The following is a 22,408-nucleotide window of genomic DNA, read 5'->3' on the forward strand; positions in this document are numbered from 1 at the left end:
TGCGGAGCGACTGGGCCCGTGAGCCACAACTACTGAGCCTGCGCATCTGGAGCCTGTGCTCCACAACAAGAGAGGCCGCGACAGTGAGAGGCCCGCGCACTGCGATGAGAGTGGTCTCACCGCAACTAGAGAAAGCCCTCGCACAGAAACGAAGACCCAACACAGCCAAAACTAAATAAATAAATTTTAAAAGATTTAAAAAAAAAATGTATTTTGGGGCTTCCCTGGTGGCGCAGTGGTTGAGAGTCCACCTGCCGATGCAGGGGACGCAGGTTCGTGCCCTGGTCCGGGAGGATCCCACATGCCACGGAGCGGCTGGGCCTGTGAGCCATGGCTGCTGGGCCTGCGCGTCCGGAGCCTGTGCTCCGCAACGGGAGAAGCCATGGCGGTGAGAGGCCCGCGTACCGCAAAAAAAAAAAAAAAAAAAAAAAGTATTTTGAAGCTGTGTTATTAGATGCACAAAATTAAACTTATAATACCTGTGTAGTGAATTTAACCTTTTTGCCATTACAAAAAGTCCTCCATTACCTCGAATAATGCTATTTGCCTTAAAGTCTATTTTGTATGATTTTAGTAGCTATTTTAGCTTTCTTTTCTGTATTTACATCTTTAAGATGTGCCTCTTGTATATGATTGTGTTTTGTTTTTCATCTGGTCTGTTTGTCTTTTAATTAGATTATTTAGTCTGTTTATATTTAATGTAATTACTAATACATTTGAGTGTAAATATACCATGTTTCTGTTTTATATTGGTGGCACCTGAGCAGGTATTCCTTTTTTGCATTCTTCTTAATTATCTTTTATTCCATACTTCCTTTCCTTTCTTATTTATCTAACTTTTTTTAGTGATTAGCCTAGAGATTAAAACATGTATCTCTGACTTAAAGTCTATTGTAAATTAGTATTTTTACCACTTCCTGAACAGTGAAAGAACCTTAGAATACTTTAATTTCAATTACCTCCCTCCTGTCTTTTGTATTATAGTTTTGTGATTTTAGTTTTCAACATATTTTATGTCCTTGAAAACATTATTATTATTTTACATGTTCAATATTATTTTAGATTTACCTGAATATTTACCTTTTCTGGTTGCACTTTATTTCTTCCTGAATCTTCATGCTTCCATCTGGGATAATTTTTCTTCTGCCTGGAGAATTCCTTTTTGTTTTGTTTTGTTTTGTTTTTAACGAGGGAATGCTATTGCTGAATATTTTCAGATTTTTTTTTTTTGTCGAAAAATATATTTATTTCATCTTCACTTTGGAAGTATGTATTCACTGGATATAGAATTCTAGTCAGCACTTGAAGATACCATTCTTCCAGCTTCTATTGTTCTGTTAAGAAGCTGTCTTGTTGCTTTTCTGAAGATGACTGTGGCTTTTCCCCTTCTCTGGCTGCTTTTAAGATTTCTCTTTGTCTTTGATTTTCAGCAGTTTTCCAGTAATGTGTCTAGATAATGATTTTCTTTGTAATGATTCTCCATGGGGTTTATAGTGCTTCTTAAATCTATGGTTTGATGTTTTCATCAGTTTTGGAAAATTCTCTCAACCCTGTGGTACTGCTGAAAGCTTTGCTCAGCTTCTCGGCCTCTCAGCCTCATGTTTGCTTTCAGAAGTGGCAGTTGCCTCAGAGACAAGGTGGCTCCAAAGCCCTGGCTAAACTCTCAGTTTCCCTGTTCTTCTGGACCAACCTTCCCCCACCCCACCCCTGCCAGTTCTCACTGTCTTTGAGGTTCTCCAAAAGCCTTGAAACCAATTTTCTGTTGTTCAGTTTTTCTAGTTCTCAGCAAAACGTTTGGTCCAACAACCTGGTGGGCCATTGCTGGGAGTGAATCTCTTCTCTTAGTATTTGTAATTACTGCTTTTTAAAGCTAGAATATATGGCAAGCTTATAAACGTGAAAATCAAATTCAAGGTAATGGCCTCCTCACAGCATGAACCTACACCTATGTCCTATATTTCCCATTAAGAGACTAGGTTAACACTCTTGAACAACATCCATTTAGAGAACTTCTGGAGAGTTTTTTAAATAGAGAAATTTGAGTATATTAGATTAAGAAAAAAGAGATATGCTCTAAAGTTTGTATTGTACTGCGAAGAAACTATTGTGGATTTCACTGGTGCCTGCCATTCCATTCCATATTTTGCTTAGTGCCAGTGTTTTCCCCATGGAGAGAAAACTGAGAAATTTGCTTCCTCAGTGCTTCAAACGTCAGAGCTAATCTAAAGTGATATAATATTTCTGTGAATTTTCAATTCATTTCCCTATATTTCAGCAAGTACATTTTGGACAGAATTCACTTGCTCTAAGCTTGTATCATTGGCTAGCAGATAGATTGCATTTCTTCTTAGATTTAAGGCTTATGGTTTCTTGATAATTTGCTCTTTTGTGCATCTGCAGAGGGGGCTCGAGAGGAAGACCTAGATGCTGTGGAAGCTCAGATTGGCTGCAAGCTTCCTGATGATTATCGATGTTCATATCGTATCCACAATGGGCAGAAGTTAGTGGTTCCTGGGTGAGATGTTCACTGTTTGAGTTATTTTTAATGATACAAGTTATTTTCTAGAATGTAAACAAATTGTATTTGTAGTTACTCTTAACAGATTAAAAAGTATAAGAACTTCCTCCTGTTCCTTATAACAATCCATAAGACAAAATCTATAGCTTGAATTTGATTTTACCAAAATAGATAATGTCTCAAAAACATGGTTTCTATCAACACATCTTTACAGTTAAATGGTTGGGGTGGGCCTACAGGACAGGAGAGGAGATGTGTGTGTGAGTATAATTTAACTAAACCTGTTTCAAATCCGTGAAGTGTTTATCCTGTTACAGGCCAAGTAAAGTATTTTAGAAAGCTTGATATAAGTTCTATGAATCATACATGTTAAAAGTAATTTGTTCAGAGCTACATACACTTAACTAAAGAAAATATTAGTTTTGTCCTATTCAAGCATAGTCTATAATTGAATGGCCTATTTTAAACTTACTTCTAAACAATATGAAGTATTCACTGTGGAACCTTTTGTAAAAGCAGACGATGCAGTAGCTCTCAAATTTACTCACAGTTTTTAAAGCTACATGCTTCTAATGGTTCTACTCCCTTTGTTCCCTCATGAAATTAAGGTATTTCAGAGACATTGCACTTGTGACATACTGATAGGAATTTAGGGAGAACTTTGCATTGTTCTTATTAGAACTTGGTATCTCTTTGTGTGTGAAGAACCATATGAGGCTCTGTTACCATTTCAGATCAGAGTTGAGTGAGTACAGGGAATCTAGGAGGTGATCATACTGAGGTTACAAGGTAGTATTCAGAAGTCAAATATTGGGCAGTTGGGACTAGATAAGCCTAAATCACTGGGTTTTTTCCTATTCTGTTTTCCTGTCAAGCTGAAGCTTGACAAAATGGAAAAATTGTCATATTTCAAGAACCAACAGGAGAGAACTATACTAAGCGTTGCTCAGAATTGACATGACAAACAGATCATGCAACACGGGGATTTTTATCTACCCACAGCCCAAACAGTGAGACCTAGGATGAGACTCTCATCAAGGACCGACACCTGTGGTGTTCTCATACGTATGAGTTTAGACCCCATACATCCCAAGTTTATGAAAATTTGGACAAGGATTAAGCTGATTTCCATTTATACTGCCTGGTAGGATAGTGTAAGCTAAAGGTTGTATCAAGATGAAAGTATCAGAGAGAACATTAAACATTAAATTAGTCATACATATATATATAGCAAAACACTGGCAAATTATGGCAAGATAGATTTTTGAAAGCAATAAAACTATTTTTCTTTTTAAAAGGTTGGCATTTAGACAGTTTAGACATTTAGGCTTTTAATTTAAATCAGAATCTTTCCACTCAAGAGTTTGAATTTAATATATGCAGAAATTGTAGTGTTTGGGGTATTCCTGGTTTAGAATTGGCATGTTAATCGTTCTTATAAAGTTGTCAATGTGAAATTATTATTCATCAAAAAGATTGCAGTTGACTAAATTTTTGAGTCTATATTCTCAGGTTGTTGGGAAGCATGGCACTGTCTAATCACTATCGTTCTGAGGATTTGCTAGACGTCGACACGGCTGCTGGAGGCTTCCAGCAGAGACAGGGACTGAAATACTGTCTACCTTTAACTTTTTGCATACATACTGGTTTGAGTCAGTACATAGCAGTGGAAGCTGCGGAGGGCCGGAACAAAAATGAAGTCTTCTACCAATGTCCAGTAAGTAGGAAGCATGTTTAAATGTGCCTTTAAGATGTGTTCTGATGGATGTATAAAATGTGCATTACGAATTTTCAGGGTTGTAGAATGGGTATAGAGCATTATGCAATTTGATTATAGACAGATCTAACTAGAGGGCTAATATTCTGATATAATGGCATGGAATGCTAAAAGAAAATTAGCATTTTCTTTTAAAATTAGCATGCGTACAGAGGGAAGCTGTGATTTGTATTAGGACATTTTAAGTTTAAGAAAAACTAATGAGACACGCAAGAGGGAGGGGATATGGGGATATATGTATATGTATAGCTGATTCCCTTTGTTATACAGCAGAAACACACCATTGTAAAGCAATTATAGTCCAATAAAGCTGTTATAAAAAAAAGAAAAATGAATGAGCTTTTCATTGAAGTGATTAATTGTAATATAAATTTCTAACTTTAGCTTTTGGACATCATCCATCATCATTCGCTTTGGATTCAAGTTCTGAGTGCAATAGAAACTTTCTAAACTCTTTCTTCAGTAGGTATTTGAGTTGTTGAAAAATGTAGATCTTTTTTAAGAGGATTTTGTTATGATTTTAATGTAAGCACAGAAAATATGGCATTTGGTTTCATTCTTATTTCTTCAGTTCTCAGTCATTCCTCAGTTGCAGACCTTCTGCTTTCATTTTTGCCTAGATGTGAACTTAAATAGAAAATATTTTTCAGGGGCTTCCCTGGTGGCACAGTGGTTAAGAATCCGCCTGCCAATGCAGGAGACACGGGTTCGAGCCCTGGTCCGGGAAGATCCCACATGCCGTGGAGCAGCTAAGCCCATGCGCCACAACTACTGAGCCTGCGTGCCACAACTATTGAAGCCTGTGCGCCTAGAGCCTGTGCTCCGCAACAAGAGAAGCCAACGCAATGAGAAGCCTGTGCACCGCAACGAAGAGTAGCCCCTGCTCGCCACAACTAGAGAAAGCTCGCGTGCAGCAACGAAGACCCAATGCAGCCAAAAATAAATAAATAAATTTATTTAAAAAAAAATTCATAGTTATCTGAGACATGTGACTCCATATAACATTTAAGTTATTTAAAGAGCTTGCATAGCTTTTAATTTTTTTTCTAAGCATTTTCACATCTTTTATCTCATTTTTGACTTGATAGCTCTGTAAGGTTGTAGGATGATGACTTGGTCTCTCCATTTACTGAGAGAAGAGACTAATCTAGAACTGTTCAGGTCCCTTGACTGAATTCAAAGCCCTGTCTTCTGGGTTCATAGGCCATGTGTCTTCTCACGGTTTTAATGTCCTAATTGTTTTCTTGAAGGATCATTTATTAGTTCATTGTAACTAACAGGAAGAGCCTAAATATAGAAATCATAAGAGCAGAAACTGAAAAGTGTGAGGAATGTCTGAGTATTGGTTAGAGCACTTAAGTTATTTTTATCTGTTTTGTCTTGTCCCCAGGGAAGGATACAGGTAGTGAACAATGGGGAATTAAGTAAAATGTATTTTCCTTGATTACAATATTCTTTTTCTCACCTAGGACCAAATGGCTCGGAATCCAGCTGCTATTGACATGTTTATCATAGGTAAGAGAAAAGTCTCTTCTTTCTGGTCAAAAAAATTAAGTTGGTAAAAACTTTTCTGTTACTTGATCAACTGGCAATTTTATATTTGTATTTCTTAAAGCTTGCTGGTTCATAAAGTACTATAACTAGGTTCTCATTAGAATAGCCCTTGTACTTTATTTGACTTGGGTTTCCATTTGGAAAAAGCTATGCCATATACAACCTTGTGCTCTTAGGATTCTGCTATAGAACAGTGAAATGTATAGAATTGCTAAGAATGTGTATATAGTTCCCTTACACACACATGCATTTTCCATTGATCATATTAATACATAATTAGAGATATAGATACATAAAATAACTATACTTTTTCTCTTCTGGTGCCAGTGCTATAGTAAAATACTGATGTCACACCAGAGACTTCAGACCAGCAGTCTTCAGAGACCAGAATAAACTGGGCCTTATAAACTGCTTGGCACACCTGGTTTTTCTTGGCCTTAAAAGCGTATTTCTCATAGGATTTTGAGAACAATTCAATTTGTATTCAAGAGCAGCTCACCCCTGTGCTGTTCATCCATTCTTGTTTTGCTTAGATTTTGCTCACGTAGAAGAAAAAGAGAAGCTTCCTGACTATCCATGCTGCTTTTTAAAGGCATTTCTGGAACATATTAAACATCATTATATATTAATAGTAAAAGGATCTTGCAGGCCAAGGCGTCTGTATTTAATTGTATCTCCTAATTGGAACCTTGAACAGAGTATAAGTCTCTGTGTGTTCAAACTACGGCATATTCTAGGTTTGTGGCACACTTCACAATATCAAGAAGATCTCACCCCTACGCAGTCAGTTATAAAACACTTTTAAGCTTGGTTCCTAGCCTTCAGCTAACCCTGATTCCTGTGGTCTATGGTATCTAAGTTAAGCACCCTCTGGGGGTTACGCCCTTGCTCGTTGCCCTCTTTGGCTTCTCTGGGTGGCACATACTCTGAGAACATGATCGTCCTGGATCTAGTCCAGTGGTGCTGCTCAGTCTATAAACTAAAGGCTGCCTGAGCTCTAAGGTAAGCTGCCGGCTAGGCTCTGTGAGTTTCTTAGTCTTAGTTTGGTGCTGGTCTGACATGGTGTGGAAGACCCCACCACTATAGCAGAGTACTAAGGTCTGAGAATACTCTTCTGGGAGTTGGGGTTTCTCCTAGAATGAGAGAGTAAAGCAAAAGATTTGAGATGCACTGGAAGAAATGAGGTGGGAAGTTAGTCTGGGAGGAAAGATGAGAAAGCATCTGATCTGCCTTTACACTACCTTGATAAAACCCCAATACTCTCAAAGGAACTGCAAGATATGGGCTTACTTTAAAAGGTAAACTACTGTAGAACATATAAATTACATCTTAATTCAACTAAGTTTGACTTTCTTGGAATTTTTGGTAAAACATAAGACGGAATCTCCTGATATTCAGTGCATTATTAATACATATTTAAGAAAACTGGAATCTATGTGCAGATAAGTTTAGTGGTGAAGGCTGCATGGAAAATTTTATCCTTATTTTAAAGAACACACTTCGGTATGTGTTATAATAAATTAAGGCACATTAAAATACACCATGCCAATTTCTTTTTTTAATGTAAATCATAAGAAATTTCTTTTTTCTTATATAACATTTTAGTTCATGAAATTTACAAAATGATTTTTTAAACTCTGCGGGGAAACTGCTAGTTCTCAAAACAGAAAATTGTGCCTTCTATGAATTTAAAAACATTCATGTGGCCCCTTAATATCTAGCTCAAAGTGGATAGAAGATGATCAGTGATCATTTGAATAAAGTAGCAGTTAATAAATAAAGGGTCAGAGTGAGCCATTAATAGGCATTGAAAAAAGAGTAAACTATTGTAGTTTACCTTCTGTCAGTTGATACCTTTAAAATTTTAAAGCTGTATACTCTCAGACTCAAGCTTAAATTGTATCTTCAGTCATTCCCTAAATAGAATTATAAGTAAATACATACTATAAATTTAGCATCTGACTTTCAGTGTGGCAGAGTACAGGAACTGGGTTAATAGAAACAAGATTATGAAGAAATTCATTAAACAACATTGATTAAGGGACTAGTATGTGTTAGGCACTGAGCTGTATTAACAGTCAGTGATGGGGGTCTGAGAAAGTTATGTTGTATTACCCACAAGAGGCAACATAATTCATGTAAATACTTGTTATTGATCCAATCACTAGGTCACGGATATATGGTCTGGACTGGACTATCCCAGTCATTCTTCTCTGCGTTGAGCTGGTCACTGAGCATATGGAGGACCGCTGTATATTTGAATCTGTGGTAATGCAACTGGGCTACTTTGGGATTGGCCTGATGCCCAGAACTCCACAGTGCTATACCCCTATTAGATGTCCAGACTGAGCCTGGCTTCTGCCAGAGTTTTGTGCATGAGTCAGGATGTGCCTGGACCAGGGATGTACCCTGATCATATGAGGATAGGTGCTGATACTTTTTCTGTAGTTTCTTCATAGACATAGCTATATCTCCTTTGTTCTATATGTTCCAGAAATTATAGACAGGAGGCTTTTCATTCTTGCACCAGAACAAATTAAAGTTTAAAAGTCAACTATTTAGTTTTAAGTGTAAAAAGTAGTTTGAAGGTAGTTGGAGGATTCCCTAGCAAGGTAGTTTGGAATAAGATTGATTGAACTGAGGATAGAAATTTACCTAATAAAGGATTAGTAGAATGGTATATATAAATATTTCTAGTTTTGGCATCACTAGATATCACTATTAAGCATAGAGAAATTGTCGTTTTTCCCCTTGATTCCTGTATAAATTAAAAAAAACCTATTTGTCCTTTTCTCTTTTTTTTTCCCTTCCTTTTTTACAGGTGCTACTTTTACTGACTGGTTTACTTCTTATGTCAACAATGTTGTATCAGGTGGCTTCCCTATCATCAGAGACCAAATTTTCAGGTATTTCACTTGGGGCTTTATGGATTGGAATGATTATAAATCAGAAAAAAACATCAGTTACAGATCATGAGATGAAGTTTCCCATGAAGGTTAATAACAGAACCTCTCATCTTAAGTCTCACTATTTTGTTCTCACTTTAAAGCCAACACATCCAAACAGTTGAACAGCCAGTATTTTTTTCATCTTGAAGAATCAAGAGAAAAAACTGATTTTGATTTAGAAGCTGTGGCTTTATAGTAGTTACATAGTTGTGGGGTTTTTTGGCGGTGGAGTGGGAGGCTGTTGCCAATAACAGATTTACTGTGAATAGCAAGTCAGTAACTATTAGCTCCTGGAAATATTAGTCATTATCTCTAAATGGAACACTCAGGTATTATAGATGGAACTAGAGGTTGGTTCACAGTAGCTCAGTTGGCAGAAATGATACGTTAATTATACATTAGAGGCCTCTAGAATAACAATACTAACACATTTTTATTGTCAGAGTCACTGTGTATAGGGCATAGCTGGGTTTTCAGATGTTCCAAAAGTTTCCTTAGCTCTAAAGACTGAAATAAGCTCTTTTTAGTTTCCAAGTTAGTTACTGATCCATTATTTGAACCACTGGTCAACCACTGGTTGAACCTTGACTGCTATCATTATTGATTCAGAGTCTTCAAGGTTTTCTAGTTTGTTTGTTCTTTTAAGCTTAATAACTATACCTTTAAGGTGCCAAATATGATTTAAATTTGTTTTTATCGTAAAGTAAAATATAAACTATTTTGCATTGTATCTTTAAATCTTTTATCTTACAGAATTGATGTTTGTTGATTAAAAAATGTTTAATTTTTTTAAATTACCTAGATATGTTCATGATGCAGAGTGTGTAGCAACGACTGGGGATATTACAGTTTCAGTTTCCACATCGTTTCTGCCAGAACTTAGCTCTGTACATCCACCCCACTATTTCTTCACATACCGAATCAGGTGAGAATTTTAAATGGGGTTGCCTTTGGGGATATACCTTATGGATGTGTTGTTATCACCCCATTTGACATGATATAAAAACACATTCTGAAAGGCAGCTTCTTGCTAAAGTGTGGAGGTAGGTGGATAACAAACAAATTTTCTACAATATAGTGTTTGTAAAGCACCTTGAGTTTGTATCAACTTTTGTGCCAGGTACTTTGAGAGGTGGACCACTAAGCTGTAATCATCATGAAAGGTCAGTATTAGAGTTATAATGCGTTCTGAAAGCTATGAAATTGCCCAAGATAAAACGATGCATTTCAGTTTTATCTTGCCTGTCTATATTTAATTAAAAGTGTAATAAATATTTATTGAGTACAGCCTGTATATTAGACATAGTGCTGAGCAAGCCCTGGATTTGGTTAAATAAAAAACAAATATTAAATACACTTTAATTAGAAGTACTCTGTACTGTGAGGTAAAGATAACTCATTGCCCTAAGGGATTAAGAATGCTTTGTTTTTAGATGTATTTTTAAATACTTTATGATATATATTTTCAAAAAATACATATACATGCATATATACATACTAGAAATAATAATAATGTATACTTAACCAGAAGGCATTCTAGGATTTTGGTATTGTATGAAGCCTTTGATATGTCCAGTCACACATATTCAGATGAATGTTGTTTTGTTTAATTTAATCCTGCCTAGGATTGAGATAAGCTTAAAATAGTAATACCTACACGTGCTTATACGGTATTCTAAATGAAAATAAGAGTCAGCAGAGTCTCAGAAAAAGGAGGGAAATAATAGTATTGGAAAACAGAGTCAAGGTATAACCCCAGTAACTAAATAGTAGATGCACGAAATAGTGACATTTTGCTCTGAGCTTTCTAGAAGCTAATGGAGAAAAGGGCTGTATAGCCTTGTAGTGAAAGAAAAGACTCCATTTTTTAGAACAGAAGTTTTTCATGGCACCATATTCTAGAAAGTGTTTCCCACATTGGTCTTTATTTGAACAGCAAAAGATTGTTGTCACCACTATGTTTGTAAATTTTTATGTTGCCCATTCTATCGTTAAATCCTAAATGAAAGTCAAGTGTGTAAATTGAATGAAACCATTTCTGTGGGGGAGTTCAGCTAATTAGGCCAGAATCTTTGCAAACTTACAGGAATAGATGATTTACACAGACTTTGGGTTGGGTTTCTTAATTTCCTTTGGAAATTCCTTTCACTGGCTTAGCTCAAAATACTGTAGCTCTTAAACAGAAAAAACCAACGTGTCTCTACCACTCCATTCTCTTCTCCAGGATTGAAATGTCAAAAGATGCACTTCCTGAGAAGGCATGTCAGTTAGACAGTCGCTACTGGAGAATAACAAATGCTAAAGGTGACGTGGAAGAAGTTCAAGGACCTGGAGTAGTTGGTATGTATCCCAAGATTTGGATTTATACATCAGTTGCTTCTAAAACATTTTGGAGAGTATATATGTGATACATAGCTTGGCAAATGCGTGATGTAGTTAGTGGCTAAGACTGCATCTTTTTAATAGCTGTGTTTCAGTGTGAAAGATATCATAGATTCTGAATTCTTCTCCTAACTACAATATTTTGCTTCATAAATATAATGTGTAAAGGTCATTATTTTATCAGTTTAGTACCTGAAACATGAACTTTTCTAAAATTATAGCAAACTCAATTATTCAGGGATTGAATTTCCCTTCTGTAGATCACACGGGTTTCTTGCTTTTCCTTCTTAACTGCTTTATTTTTTTAGCTGGATAATTATTCATTATCATATTCTGTAGGGTTACAGGGTGTATGGCAGAAAGAGAAAATAAATTTCATATTGGTCATCTTTTTGAAATTTCAGGAGAAATGTTAAACTTAGTAGCACAGATTTTATTGTTTTTTGATTTCAATCATCTCTAGCCTCTGATTACCATTGACATTTGGCTTTTTAAAAAATTATGATTATCATAAGTTTCTGAGACCTCAGATTCTTCACGTTTTATATGTGTCCTTCAGGAAAATAATACTATTTAAGTTATGTGCTTTTGTTATTGGCCCTAAGCATATGTAGAATTCAGTTTAAATTGAAGTTGTTTTAACTAATTGCCACAAATAGATTCATATTCTACGTGTCTTTTTAAGGAATTTTTCCTGGATATTAAAGAATTTTATTAAAGCTGTAATTCTTTTTCTGTCATTTCCTCTATTGGTGTAAAACCTTTCCCTTGTGACTGCCATTTTGTCTGGGCTAAATGCTTAAGATGCATCTTCAGAGTTTTATGTTTTAGTCGCTTGCTACATTTAAACATTTAGATTATCCTTATCTCTGTTTGAACTAGAATATGTGACACTTTTTATTACCAGTGTCTTAAAGATTGTGTCCTCAATGCCGCTCCTTTTTTTTTAAATTAGTTTTTTATAAATTAATTTTATTTTATTTATTTTTGGCTGTGTTGGGTCTTCCTTGCTGCACACGGGTTTTCTCTAGTTGCGGTGAGCGGGGGCTACTCTTCGTTGCGGTGCGCAGGCTTCTCATTGCAGTGGCTTCTATTGTTGCAGAGCACGGGCTCTAGGCACACAGGCTTCAGTAGTTACAGCATGCTGGCTCCGTAGTTGTGGCTTGTGGGCTCTAGAGCGCAGGCTCAGTAGTTGTGGCACATGGGCTTAGTTGCTCCGCGGCATGTGGGATCTTCCCGGACCAGGGCCTGAACCCATGTCCCCTGCATTGGCAGTTGGATTCTTAACCACTGCGCCACCAGGGAAGCCCCCCTCTCTTTATTTAATTTTCATTCTACTGGATATCATCCCCCACCCCCAACACACTATAGGGAATTAGGAGAGTACAAAAAAATGTCAAAATACTCATAATCCCATCCCAAAATATTAACATTTTGTTATAGTTCCTTTTAGATTTTTTCTAATTATGCATTTTCTTTAATATAGTTTAAAGAGGACATATCGTATTTGCTATAATGAAGAACTAAATATTATACTTTAATTTATTGTTAATGTTTTCTCTGCAGGTGAATTTCCAATCATCAGCCCAGGCCGGGTATATGAATACACAAGTTGTACCACATTCTCTACAACATCAGGCTATATGGAAGGATATTATACCTTCCATTTCCTTTACTTTAAAGACAAGATCTTTAATGTTGCCATTCCCCGATTCCATATGGCATGTCCGACATTCAGGGTGTCTATAGCTCGATTGGTAGGTTAAATTTTCCTCTGGTGCTGATTTTACATGACTTTGTGGAATGAACTCCACAGAGGGTCTTTGTTGATTACCCAGACAGATAGTTTGTAAATGGTATTTCAGAGAACCCTAGAGATTTTGAGGGAAATATCTTTGGGGGGAGGGGGAGATGTGTGAATATGTTGGGGGGGGTGGACAGTAAGTAAACTAGGCTCCGGATTCTTCAATCAGAGTAACTCTACTGTTATGTTTTTGTTGTTGTTTTTATTTGTTTGTTTGTTTTAAATAGACTTTATTTTTTAGAGCAGTTTCAGATTCACAGCAAAATTGAGCAGAAGGTACAGAGATTTCCCATATACCCTCTGCTTCAACTCATGCATAGACTCCCCCATCATCAATATCTCCCGCCAGAGTAGTAACTTTGTTACAGCTGGTGAACCTACATTGACACATCATTATCACCCAAAGTCCATAGTTTACATTAGGGTTCACTCTTGGTGTTGCATATTCTGTGGGTTTGAGTGTATGTATAATGACATGTATCCACCATTACAGTATCATATAAGGTAGTTATTGGTTTCAAAGTTTCAGTGTCTTTTCCAGTTTCCAAAAACAGTTTTGTTGCCTAATGAGAATCACCACACTAGACCAGTTAGAATTGCCTTTATTTTATTTCATTAAGACTGGGGAAGCAATTTCTTACAGTGGTTTTGCTAAAACTCCCAATTTTAAAAAAATAACACAAATATCCTATAAAATCATTACAAAGAAGATTTAATGGGTAGACTTGCACTTTTAGTAGTCTCTCTTTGGGATCATTTCCTAAGTCAACTAGCTGTTTTTTTGAAATCTCATTTCTAGGGTGACAGGTATAGCAGTAACCCCAATCTTACAGGCTATAAAATGATTAAAGAAAATTATGACACTTGAGTTATACAATAGGAATAAATAATGAATTGCATACCCAGAGTATAATCAAGTCATAGGTGTCAAATGTTCAAAAAAAGCCCTCTAGCTCCTGGGATGACCCCGATGGGTGGGTCTAATGGAAGTCTGGGAAGATAGACATGATATTAATCTGACTTAGAGTGGATACATTCCCAACTCCAGTTTGGAAAGAGAAGGATGATGATGAGACTTTAGGTCATTATACTTGTGGTATTTCTGGTGAAAAGAGTCTACAGCCTGGGTTTGGAAGTGAAGTTTAGCTTCCCTCCCAGTGGTATATTTCCAATACTGTAAATTTGCTACTTCCTATAACAGTCTTCCATTTTTGACTAGCCCCATTTCTGTATGAGATTGGTATCATCTTGTCCTTAAATATTTGATACAATTTATCAGTGAAGTCATCTTGGGCTGGAGTTCTCTTTGTGGGAACGTTTTGAGATATGAATTTTATTTCTTTAATATTCATATTTTCTGTTTCGTGTTTCACTTTCGGTAATTTTGTGTCTTTCAAGGAATTTGTCCATTTGGTCTAAATGTTGAATTTATTTCCATAAAAGTTATTTGCAGTATTCCCTTGATATCCTTTTAATGGCCGTAAGAGCTATAGTTATATGTAGTGTTTTGTTATTAATATTGGTAATGTACATCTTCTCTTTTGTTCATCATCTTAGCCAGGGGGTTGTCACTTTTATTGATTATTTAAAGGAACAATTTTTGGTTTCACTGTTTCTCTCTATTTGTTCATTTTCTGTTTCATTGATTTCTGGAGTTATCTTTATTTCTCTCCCACTTACTGTGGGTTTAATTTGCTTTTTTTTTTTTTACTTCTTAAGGTAGAAGTTTAAATTATTGATTTTAGACCTTCTCTCTAAGCACTGTTTTAGCTACATTTCACAAATTTTGATGCATTATTTTTATTAACATTTAATTCAAAATATTCTCAGATTTCCCTTGTAATTTAATTTTGATCTATGTCTTTTCTAGAAATGTATGAATTTCCAAACATTTGGAGCTTTTCCAGTTACCTTTTGGTTATTGATTTCTAGTTTTGTTATGGTTAGAGAACTCGCTGTGTATAATTTCAATATTTTTAAATGTTTTATGGCCCAGCATTATGGTCTATCTTGGTAAATGATCCTTGTGTATTTGAAAAGAATGTATATTCTGATATTTGGGGGAATATTAATTCTATAAATGGCAAGTCAAATTGGTTGACTGTTTTTCAAGTCTTCTATATATTTACTGATCTTTTGTATGTGTGTGTGTTCTCTGAGAGATGATTGTTGTAATCTCCAACTATAATTACAGTTTTGTCTATTTTTTTAATTCTGAATTTTTATTCTCTTTTTAATTTGTTTCATGTATTTTAATTATATGCAAATATGTTTAGCATTGTTACATGTTTTTAATGAAGTGCTTCTTTTATTGTTATAAAATCTCTATCTATGGCAATATTCCTTGCCCTAAAGTTGCTATATATTCCTGACCTAAAGCGTAAAGAGTGTTGACATTTGTTTGCACAGGTAGTTTGCGCAGTTACTATTGGGTCAGTCGATCCTGTTGAGGCTTGTTTTCAATGTTTGTTAGGGTGGGGATAGAGTAGTTTTTACTTAAGGACAGTAGTTCTCAGACTTTGCCGTCTCATGATCCCCTTCAGCTCTTAAAAGTTATTGAGGACTCCAAAGAACTCTTGCTTATATGGGTTATATGACATTTATCATGTTAAAAATTAAAACTGAGAAGTTTTATAATATTATTCCTTTTTTAAAGTTTAAAATTTTTAAATTTATAATTTCAAATTACAATAATAAACTCATTACATGTTCGACCCTCTCTTAACTATGTTCTTACTTAAGAGTTTTAGTTTCCTCCCAACCACAAAGAAGCATATAAAATCTTGATCTGCCTTATGGAAAATGTTTTCTCTTTCTCGAGGATGAGAACTCAATAAAATGAAATGAGAATTCTGGACTTATTTCTAATCAACATGAAAGAGGCAGTGGGGATTGTATTTGTATTGTGTTTATTTGTATTGTACCTTTCCTGTTTAAAAATTAGTTTTTTTGATATGGAAGTTGAGTTGTTCCCCTTATTTGTCCACTAGCCATATATTATCATACTTAATACTTCCTTTTGCTTTATACTTTGAATGTTGCTATAAAACATTTTTTGGTTGGTCTTAAGCCTTTTCTTGGTCTAGGTAGTTTGTTTTTGGACACTTTAGAGGCTCTTGCTGCTTAATTATTTCCATTCTTGTCTGTGTGTTCCTCTTTCCATCTACTGTTTGTATATGTACACTTTTGTCTGAGATCATCAGCAATCTCCCTCTTTAGCTACATTGATTTCTTTAACAGTTTTTCTGGTTTCTTCCTTAAGATAATTAATAATCATACTACCTGGATTTAATGTTTCAGAATTTCCTAAGCCTTAATCCTCTCCCCCTTTTGTACCTTCTACTGAATTTTAAAGTCTTTATTTCCCAGATTAAAAAAATCAAAAGATAAAAGTAATGAAATATAGTTATGTATATTTTCTCTGATTGTTGTTGTTAGTGTTATAATAAATCCCAAGTGACAGTTCCTTTGACAAATTCTAAAGGACATTTCCTTTCCCCCACGTTAATTAATTTGCTTGCTCAACAGATATTTATTGAGTACCTACTAGGTGCTGGGGAAAATGCAGTGAACGATATAATCAAAATCTCTGCCTTCAGGGATGTGATGTACAGCATGGCGACTATGGTTAATAACACTGTACTGCATATTTGGAAGTTGCTAAGAGAGTAGATCTTAGAAGTTCTCATCACAAGAAAAAAGCCCTGTAACTATGTAAGGTGATGGATGTTAACTAGACTTATTGTGGGGATCATTTTGTAATGTATACAAATATTGAATCATTATGTTGTACATCTGAAACCAATATAATGTTGTATGTCAATTATGCCTCAATAAAAATAAAAAAAGAAGAAAGTTGAGGAGATTAAAAAAAAATCTCTGGCTTGGAATTTACATTCTAGTTGGAAGAGACAAAGTGTAGCAAATACACACTCCTCACTTATGTCAAGTAGTAATACGTGCTCTGGGAGAAAAATCAGAGTAAGGGAGCTAAGGAGTATACTGTTGGGTTGTTCTGATATAAAGATGTGTCAGGGAAGGCCTTGGTGACATTTGAGTTCAGACTTGAAAGAAGTAGAGGGAGCTGGGTGGATGTGTGGTTGAAGGGTGTTCCAAGCAGAAGAACAGCAAGTACAGAGGTGCTGAAGCACTCATGTGCTTGGTACGTCTGAAGAACTTGCACGGAGGCCACTGTAGCTGGAGGGCAGTGAACAGGGGAGAGTGGTTAGAGACTCGATCACGGGGTAGTGGGATGCTGCATATGCAATGCCATAAAAGCCTTGGTGGAAGGACTTTTGCTGCCATCACATCCCAAGTTTCCCAATACTTGCCACATTACCAGCTAGGTCCTCCTTGCCGTTCAGAGTTCTGTCCAATACAGGAGGTCCTCTCACTGAGTCTTCAAATGTGTGAGAGAGAAAACCAACAGCAGAATGGGTCAAGACTCAATTAGAGACACTGCTTAAAAGGAACTGAAGTTCCCAAGAGATGTTCAGATATTGGATGTTCAACATCACTACTGCCTTATTCTGAGAGCCTTCAACAAATTAATTTAAAAGCAGAGGCTACCGATGCTGATTGTCTTTATACTAGGAGCTCAATAGAAATCTCAGACCTCCTGTTGACAGTACATAAAACTTACCAGTAGAGGTCATACCTTAGCAATATTTTCAGATCCTCTTTTCTGTAAGCATGTAGGTTAATAAAGAATTGTTATTCAGTACACTAATAAGTTCAGTAAAATTTTATCTTGGGCTGTTAGGAGTGGTCTGTTTGCTACATTGTGTGAATTACCAACCACCATGTAAAAAATAAGTACTATACTGATGAAATATATTTACCATTAAAACCACATTGAGCATTTTAAAACTTGTGATAGAATATATACTCTAGAATTTGCATCAGCATGTGCATCATGAAAATGTATAAAAGGCTATAAAATTCTATTTTAAAAATCTATAAACATTCTCTGAGAAGTCTATAAAAATTCATATTTGGCATGCCCAGTTGTTTAGATTCTAGGTAAATGAGAACTTATATTAAATAAGAGTAAAAAAACTGATGGAAGTTCTTATCAAAAGATTGTTTTCTCTTTCAAGGAAATGGGTCCTGATGAATATGAAGAGATGGAAGAGGAAGAAGAGGAGGAGGAGGAGGAAGACGATGATGATGATTCGGCAGATATGGATGAATCTGATGAAGATGACGAGGAGGAGAGACGGAGGAGAGTCTTTGACGTTCCCATTCGGAGACGCCGCTGCTCTCGCCTTTTTTAGCAAGCCTCTGCTGATGGAAGCCCCGGGGTGAATCAGCCTGTTAAATAGATTTCTCAGTAATGTAAATAACTAAATTGTTCTCAGCTTATAGCAGGAAAACTAGCATGAAATATTGTGCCAGGACCTGGGTTCTATACGACACTACTTTAGGAGCTGGATTGTTTGAGTTTGCGTAGTGTTTTTGAGGTAGAGGAGGAAATGGGAATCTTTTTTTCCTCTTCTAGAAGTCAGTGGGAGAATAGTTCTCTAGCTAAGGAACAGACTTTTTTTTGTTTAAAGATATTTTATACTTATAAAAATATGGAAATGGGAGGGAGTAGAATAAGGATTTAAAATGAAGCAGAAATACCTACGCAAGGATAGAGAGAAACTGTGTGACTGAATGATTCTGTGAAAAGACATAAGTTATTTAGAGATGAACAGAATTTGTAATTAGGCTAATCCATTTAGTGAGTCCTGTATATTTTGTACTCACAGGGAACTAAGTGACTAAATAGCTTGAATGCTAGTTGTCCTTTCTTAGACAATCTGTCCTTAAATTTAGAGTTTTTGTCACAACAACCTTGAATTTAAAGTCTATCAGTATGACTTTGACCTTGAATTTAGTCTTCAACTCTGCCAACCTTGAACTTAAAGTCTTCAACACTATGAACTTTATCATGTTGTTCACAGATGCATCATTTTTGAAATGTAGTGTGTAAAAGTATGTATTGTGTTGCTTATTAACAAAAGATTCTTCACAATATCTCATGTAGTCTAAATTTGAAAATACTGCTTCTGTTTTGTTTCCCCTCTATGTACTTGACTGTCTAACTTTGTGATAAGTGACATGAATTTTAAGTTAAGATTAAGTATGTTTCCCTAAAACATGGATTTTTTTGTAATTATGTAATTGAGAGTTTGGAATGAAATCCTCCAAGTGTCAAAAACTCACATTTTGAAAACATATTTTGGTTCCGATCCTGTATTTTGTATAATTGCCTATTTCCCATAAACGAATATTAATAAGCCTTTGCTCTTAAGATGGAAGATGAGATCAAAACTCATTGGCCTATTGCCAGAGGCCCATTCAAAGTCATTTACTGGCTTTGACGATACTCTGTCATGTACTCCACCTCGCACTTCCCCCAGGAACAGTTCTTTTGTAGGGAAAACTGTAGGAAGAGGGAGGTGTATACAGGAGTAAGCAGCTCCCGTCAGGGACCGTGAAGGCAAGCTTAGTCTTTCATACTGGCACAAGTCAAAATGTTCTGAAGTGGAGTAAGTAGTTTTTCCTGCTTATTTCTTTTTAAATAGGCTCCCAAATCTATTATGCCTATCCTTTTTTTTTTTTAATCAACCCACTGGTTTTTTGAAAAATAAACTTCCCCAGTAAAGTAGTGATTTAATTAAAACTAGTTAACGTTGGAAGTTAAAACTGGAGCCAGGATACCTTGCCATTCTTTGCATCTTTCTTTTTTCAGAATGGCCTCTCTTCTCTCAGTTCCCAGAGTACTCATGATGTCCCAAATCTCCCTGCCACCCCATCCAATCCTTGCTCCTCAGAATGCTTCAGGCTTGCTTATCCTTCCATCAGAATTCATTCTCTTAGTATGTTGAATGAATGGTCTCTATTTCTTACTAAGGTGTGATTGATTAGTTGATAACAACCTCAGGTGTTTTATTTCATTGGCAAGAATGTGTATTCACACAGAAAAGGGATCTAACAGTTGATCAGACTGCTTTTGGTGGAGTGAAGCCCATTTCTGGCTCCTAGGTCCATTCAGAAAACCACTTATCTTTTACTCATTTGTCTGAAGCTTGATGTATCAGGATGAGGCAGATATGTAAATAAACCGGAGCTTAAATAGCTTAGGGGTTTTTTTTTCTCTTGTGAAAAGTAGAAAGTAACTAGCTCAGGACTGATAAGGTGGCCCAATGGTGTCAACATTCTAGGTTCCTTCCATCTTCCTGTTCTACCATTCGTAGCAGACTTTAATCTTTAAGGTCACCTCATGACTGCAAGATAGCAACTGCAGTCATATTGTATTCCAGGAAGGATGATGAGAAAAGGGAAAAATTAAATGGAAAGTAAAAAGTCAATCATAAGGCTGGAGAGAGGTAAACCAGCCAGGTCTCCAGCAGGAGCAAAAGTAGAGAAGGGGCAAGAGATGCAGGTATTAACATGGGCAGCCTGTAAACCTGGTATGAAGGAATTGTAATGGCCCAAGTAAGACATGCTACAGGCATGAATTAGGGTAGTATCAGTAGGATTAGAGTGAAGAGAGGATGAAATTGAAGTAGCTAAATGATAAAATAGGCAGGAGTTGGTGATTGCCTGTGTGGGAGTGGAAGAAATAGAAGTTGATTCCAGGTACGGGGCTTCATTTACGAAAAAAAATTGCAGGAAAAGCAGTGGAACATTTGGACACATTTTGAGTTCAAGGTGTCTGTGGGACATACAAATGGAGTTGTCCAGTAATCAGTTGGATATGAATATGAAGATCCAGGGAGTGGTCGGGACTGGAGAATAAAGATTTGCATATCATCTGCAAACATACATACAGTCATCCCTCGGTATCTGCAGGGGATTTATTCCAGGACCTCCACAGATACCAAAACATGCTCAAGTCCCTTATATAAAATGGTGTCATATAGCCAGCCCTTGGTAACTGCATATTCTGCAGTTGGTTGGCCGAACCTACAGATGTGGAGGGCCAACTGTATTCCCAAGGTACAACAGTGGGTGCACTATAGTCTCCCAGGGAAAACATACAGCCATGGTTCTCAGTCCAACCCTGGCAACACCACATTATGAGGGGGTAATGGAAAAGAATCTCAAGACCGAGGGCTTCCCTGGTGGCGCAGTGGTTGGGAGTCCGCCTGCCGATGCAGGGGACGCAGGTTCGTGACCCGGTCCGGGAGGATCCCACATGCCGCGGAGCGGCTGGGCCCGTGAGCCATGGCCGCTGAGCCTGCGCGTCCGGAGCCTGTGCTCCGCAACGGCAGAGGCCACAACAGTGAGAGGCCCGCGGACCGAAAAAAAAAACTCACACACACAAAAGAATCTCAAGACCGAAAGGTCAAGGAACTGGACGCAAAACCAGGAGAGAGTGGCATCTCAGAACCCAAGAGAGTTTAAAGGAGGGAAGAGCTTATAGGATGCATAGAAAATGCATGTGGAAGAGCTTTGTAAAGCTATCATAGGAAACACATGTATTAGCTGATTTAAGCAGACACACTTTAAATATCAAAGCAAATCTTTCTGATTTGAGAATACTGTTTGTATAGAGAAAAACCAAGATTAAGGCACCACCAAATGAAATTCATTCCCTGACATCCCAAAGCCATCAGAGGATCATGGTAGAAGGCACGTGTCATGATCAGTTGTCATACGATTTCCCCTGCTTGAACTTTGTCATGGGTTCCTCCGCTCCCGATTCAACATGAGCAGTCCTGAGATGCAATACCTTCTTACCCTGATCCTCAAGGAGTCTCACAGTCCCCAATAGAGGTCAATCTCTTGGAGAAAGACCTGTACTTTTGGCCTGCTTTTCCCACTCCCCCTTGTATGGCCCTCTTTAAGCCGGTTCTGCAGTGGGTAGTGACAAAGCGATAACCAGAAACTTCAGATTACATCTTCACCTAAAAATAACGTTCTAGAGACTTCCATGGCGGTCCAGCTGTTAAGACTCCCGGCTTCCACTGCAGGGGGCGTGGGTTTCATTCCTGGTCAGGGAACTAAGATCCCACAAGCTGCAGGGCACGCCTCCCCTCCCCCCCCAAAAAAAAACCCACAGCAGAATTTCATCTCGGTTCCAAACAAGTCACAGAGGTGACTATGGCTGAAGGGTACTTGGAGGCTACCAGAGCCCGGGAGCAGAAAGGAGCCTCAGGCTGCAGCCAGGCTGGCTAACCCGACAGCCAGGCCAATTGGGAGCTTGGCAAGGGCACACAAACATTTTGAAAAACATTTTCATTTTTTTTTCAACAAAGGAGGAAAATTCATAAGTGTTGGAGTTTCATATTGTTTTTGTTTTCGATAACAAATCGGAGGAAGAACATCATAAACTTTCCGTTTCAGTGTTTTATCATAAAGGTCTTAATCCAGTCCTGGCCACAGGGCTTTTTCTGCACCGGGTCCTGGAGCCCGCAATTGCGCCGGCTCGG

The 22,408-nt window shown here is 37.0% G+C and overlaps 1 protein-coding gene across 4 annotated transcripts in view; it reads left to right on the top strand.

Moving 5' to 3' along the window:
- The window catches only part of FBXO3 (F-box protein 3), a 32,421-nt gene extending 13,216 nt beyond the window's left edge, over positions 1-19,205 (top strand). The window contains exons 4-12 of one of the 4 annotated variants that reach the window (XM_060159440.1): positions 2,401-2,515; positions 4,031-4,235; positions 5,765-5,810; positions 8,671-8,755; positions 9,600-9,722; positions 11,022-11,137; positions 12,746-12,936; positions 16,512-16,697; positions 18,083-18,223. In XM_060159440.1, coding sequence (XP_060015423.1) covers positions 2,401-2,515; positions 4,031-4,235; positions 5,765-5,810; positions 8,671-8,755; positions 9,600-9,722; positions 11,022-11,137; positions 12,746-12,936; positions 16,512-16,655 — 1,025 coding nt within the window. In that variant the 3' untranslated portion in view covers positions 16,656-16,697; positions 18,083-18,223. Of the gene's footprint in view, positions 1-2,400; positions 2,516-4,030; positions 4,236-5,764; positions 5,811-8,670; positions 8,756-9,599; positions 9,723-11,021; positions 11,138-12,745; positions 12,937-16,511 lie in introns of all 4 variants that reach the window. The other 3 variants (XM_060159439.1, XM_060159437.1, XM_060159438.1) reach the window with 3 other exon arrangements.
- Positions 19,206-22,408: the final 3,203 nt, after the last annotated feature.

The sequence above is a fragment of the Lagenorhynchus albirostris genome, chromosome 9 (assembly GCF_949774975.1).
Source record: "Lagenorhynchus albirostris chromosome 9, mLagAlb1.1, whole genome shotgun sequence".
NCBI lineage: Eukaryota > Metazoa > Chordata > Mammalia > Artiodactyla > Delphinidae > Lagenorhynchus > Lagenorhynchus albirostris.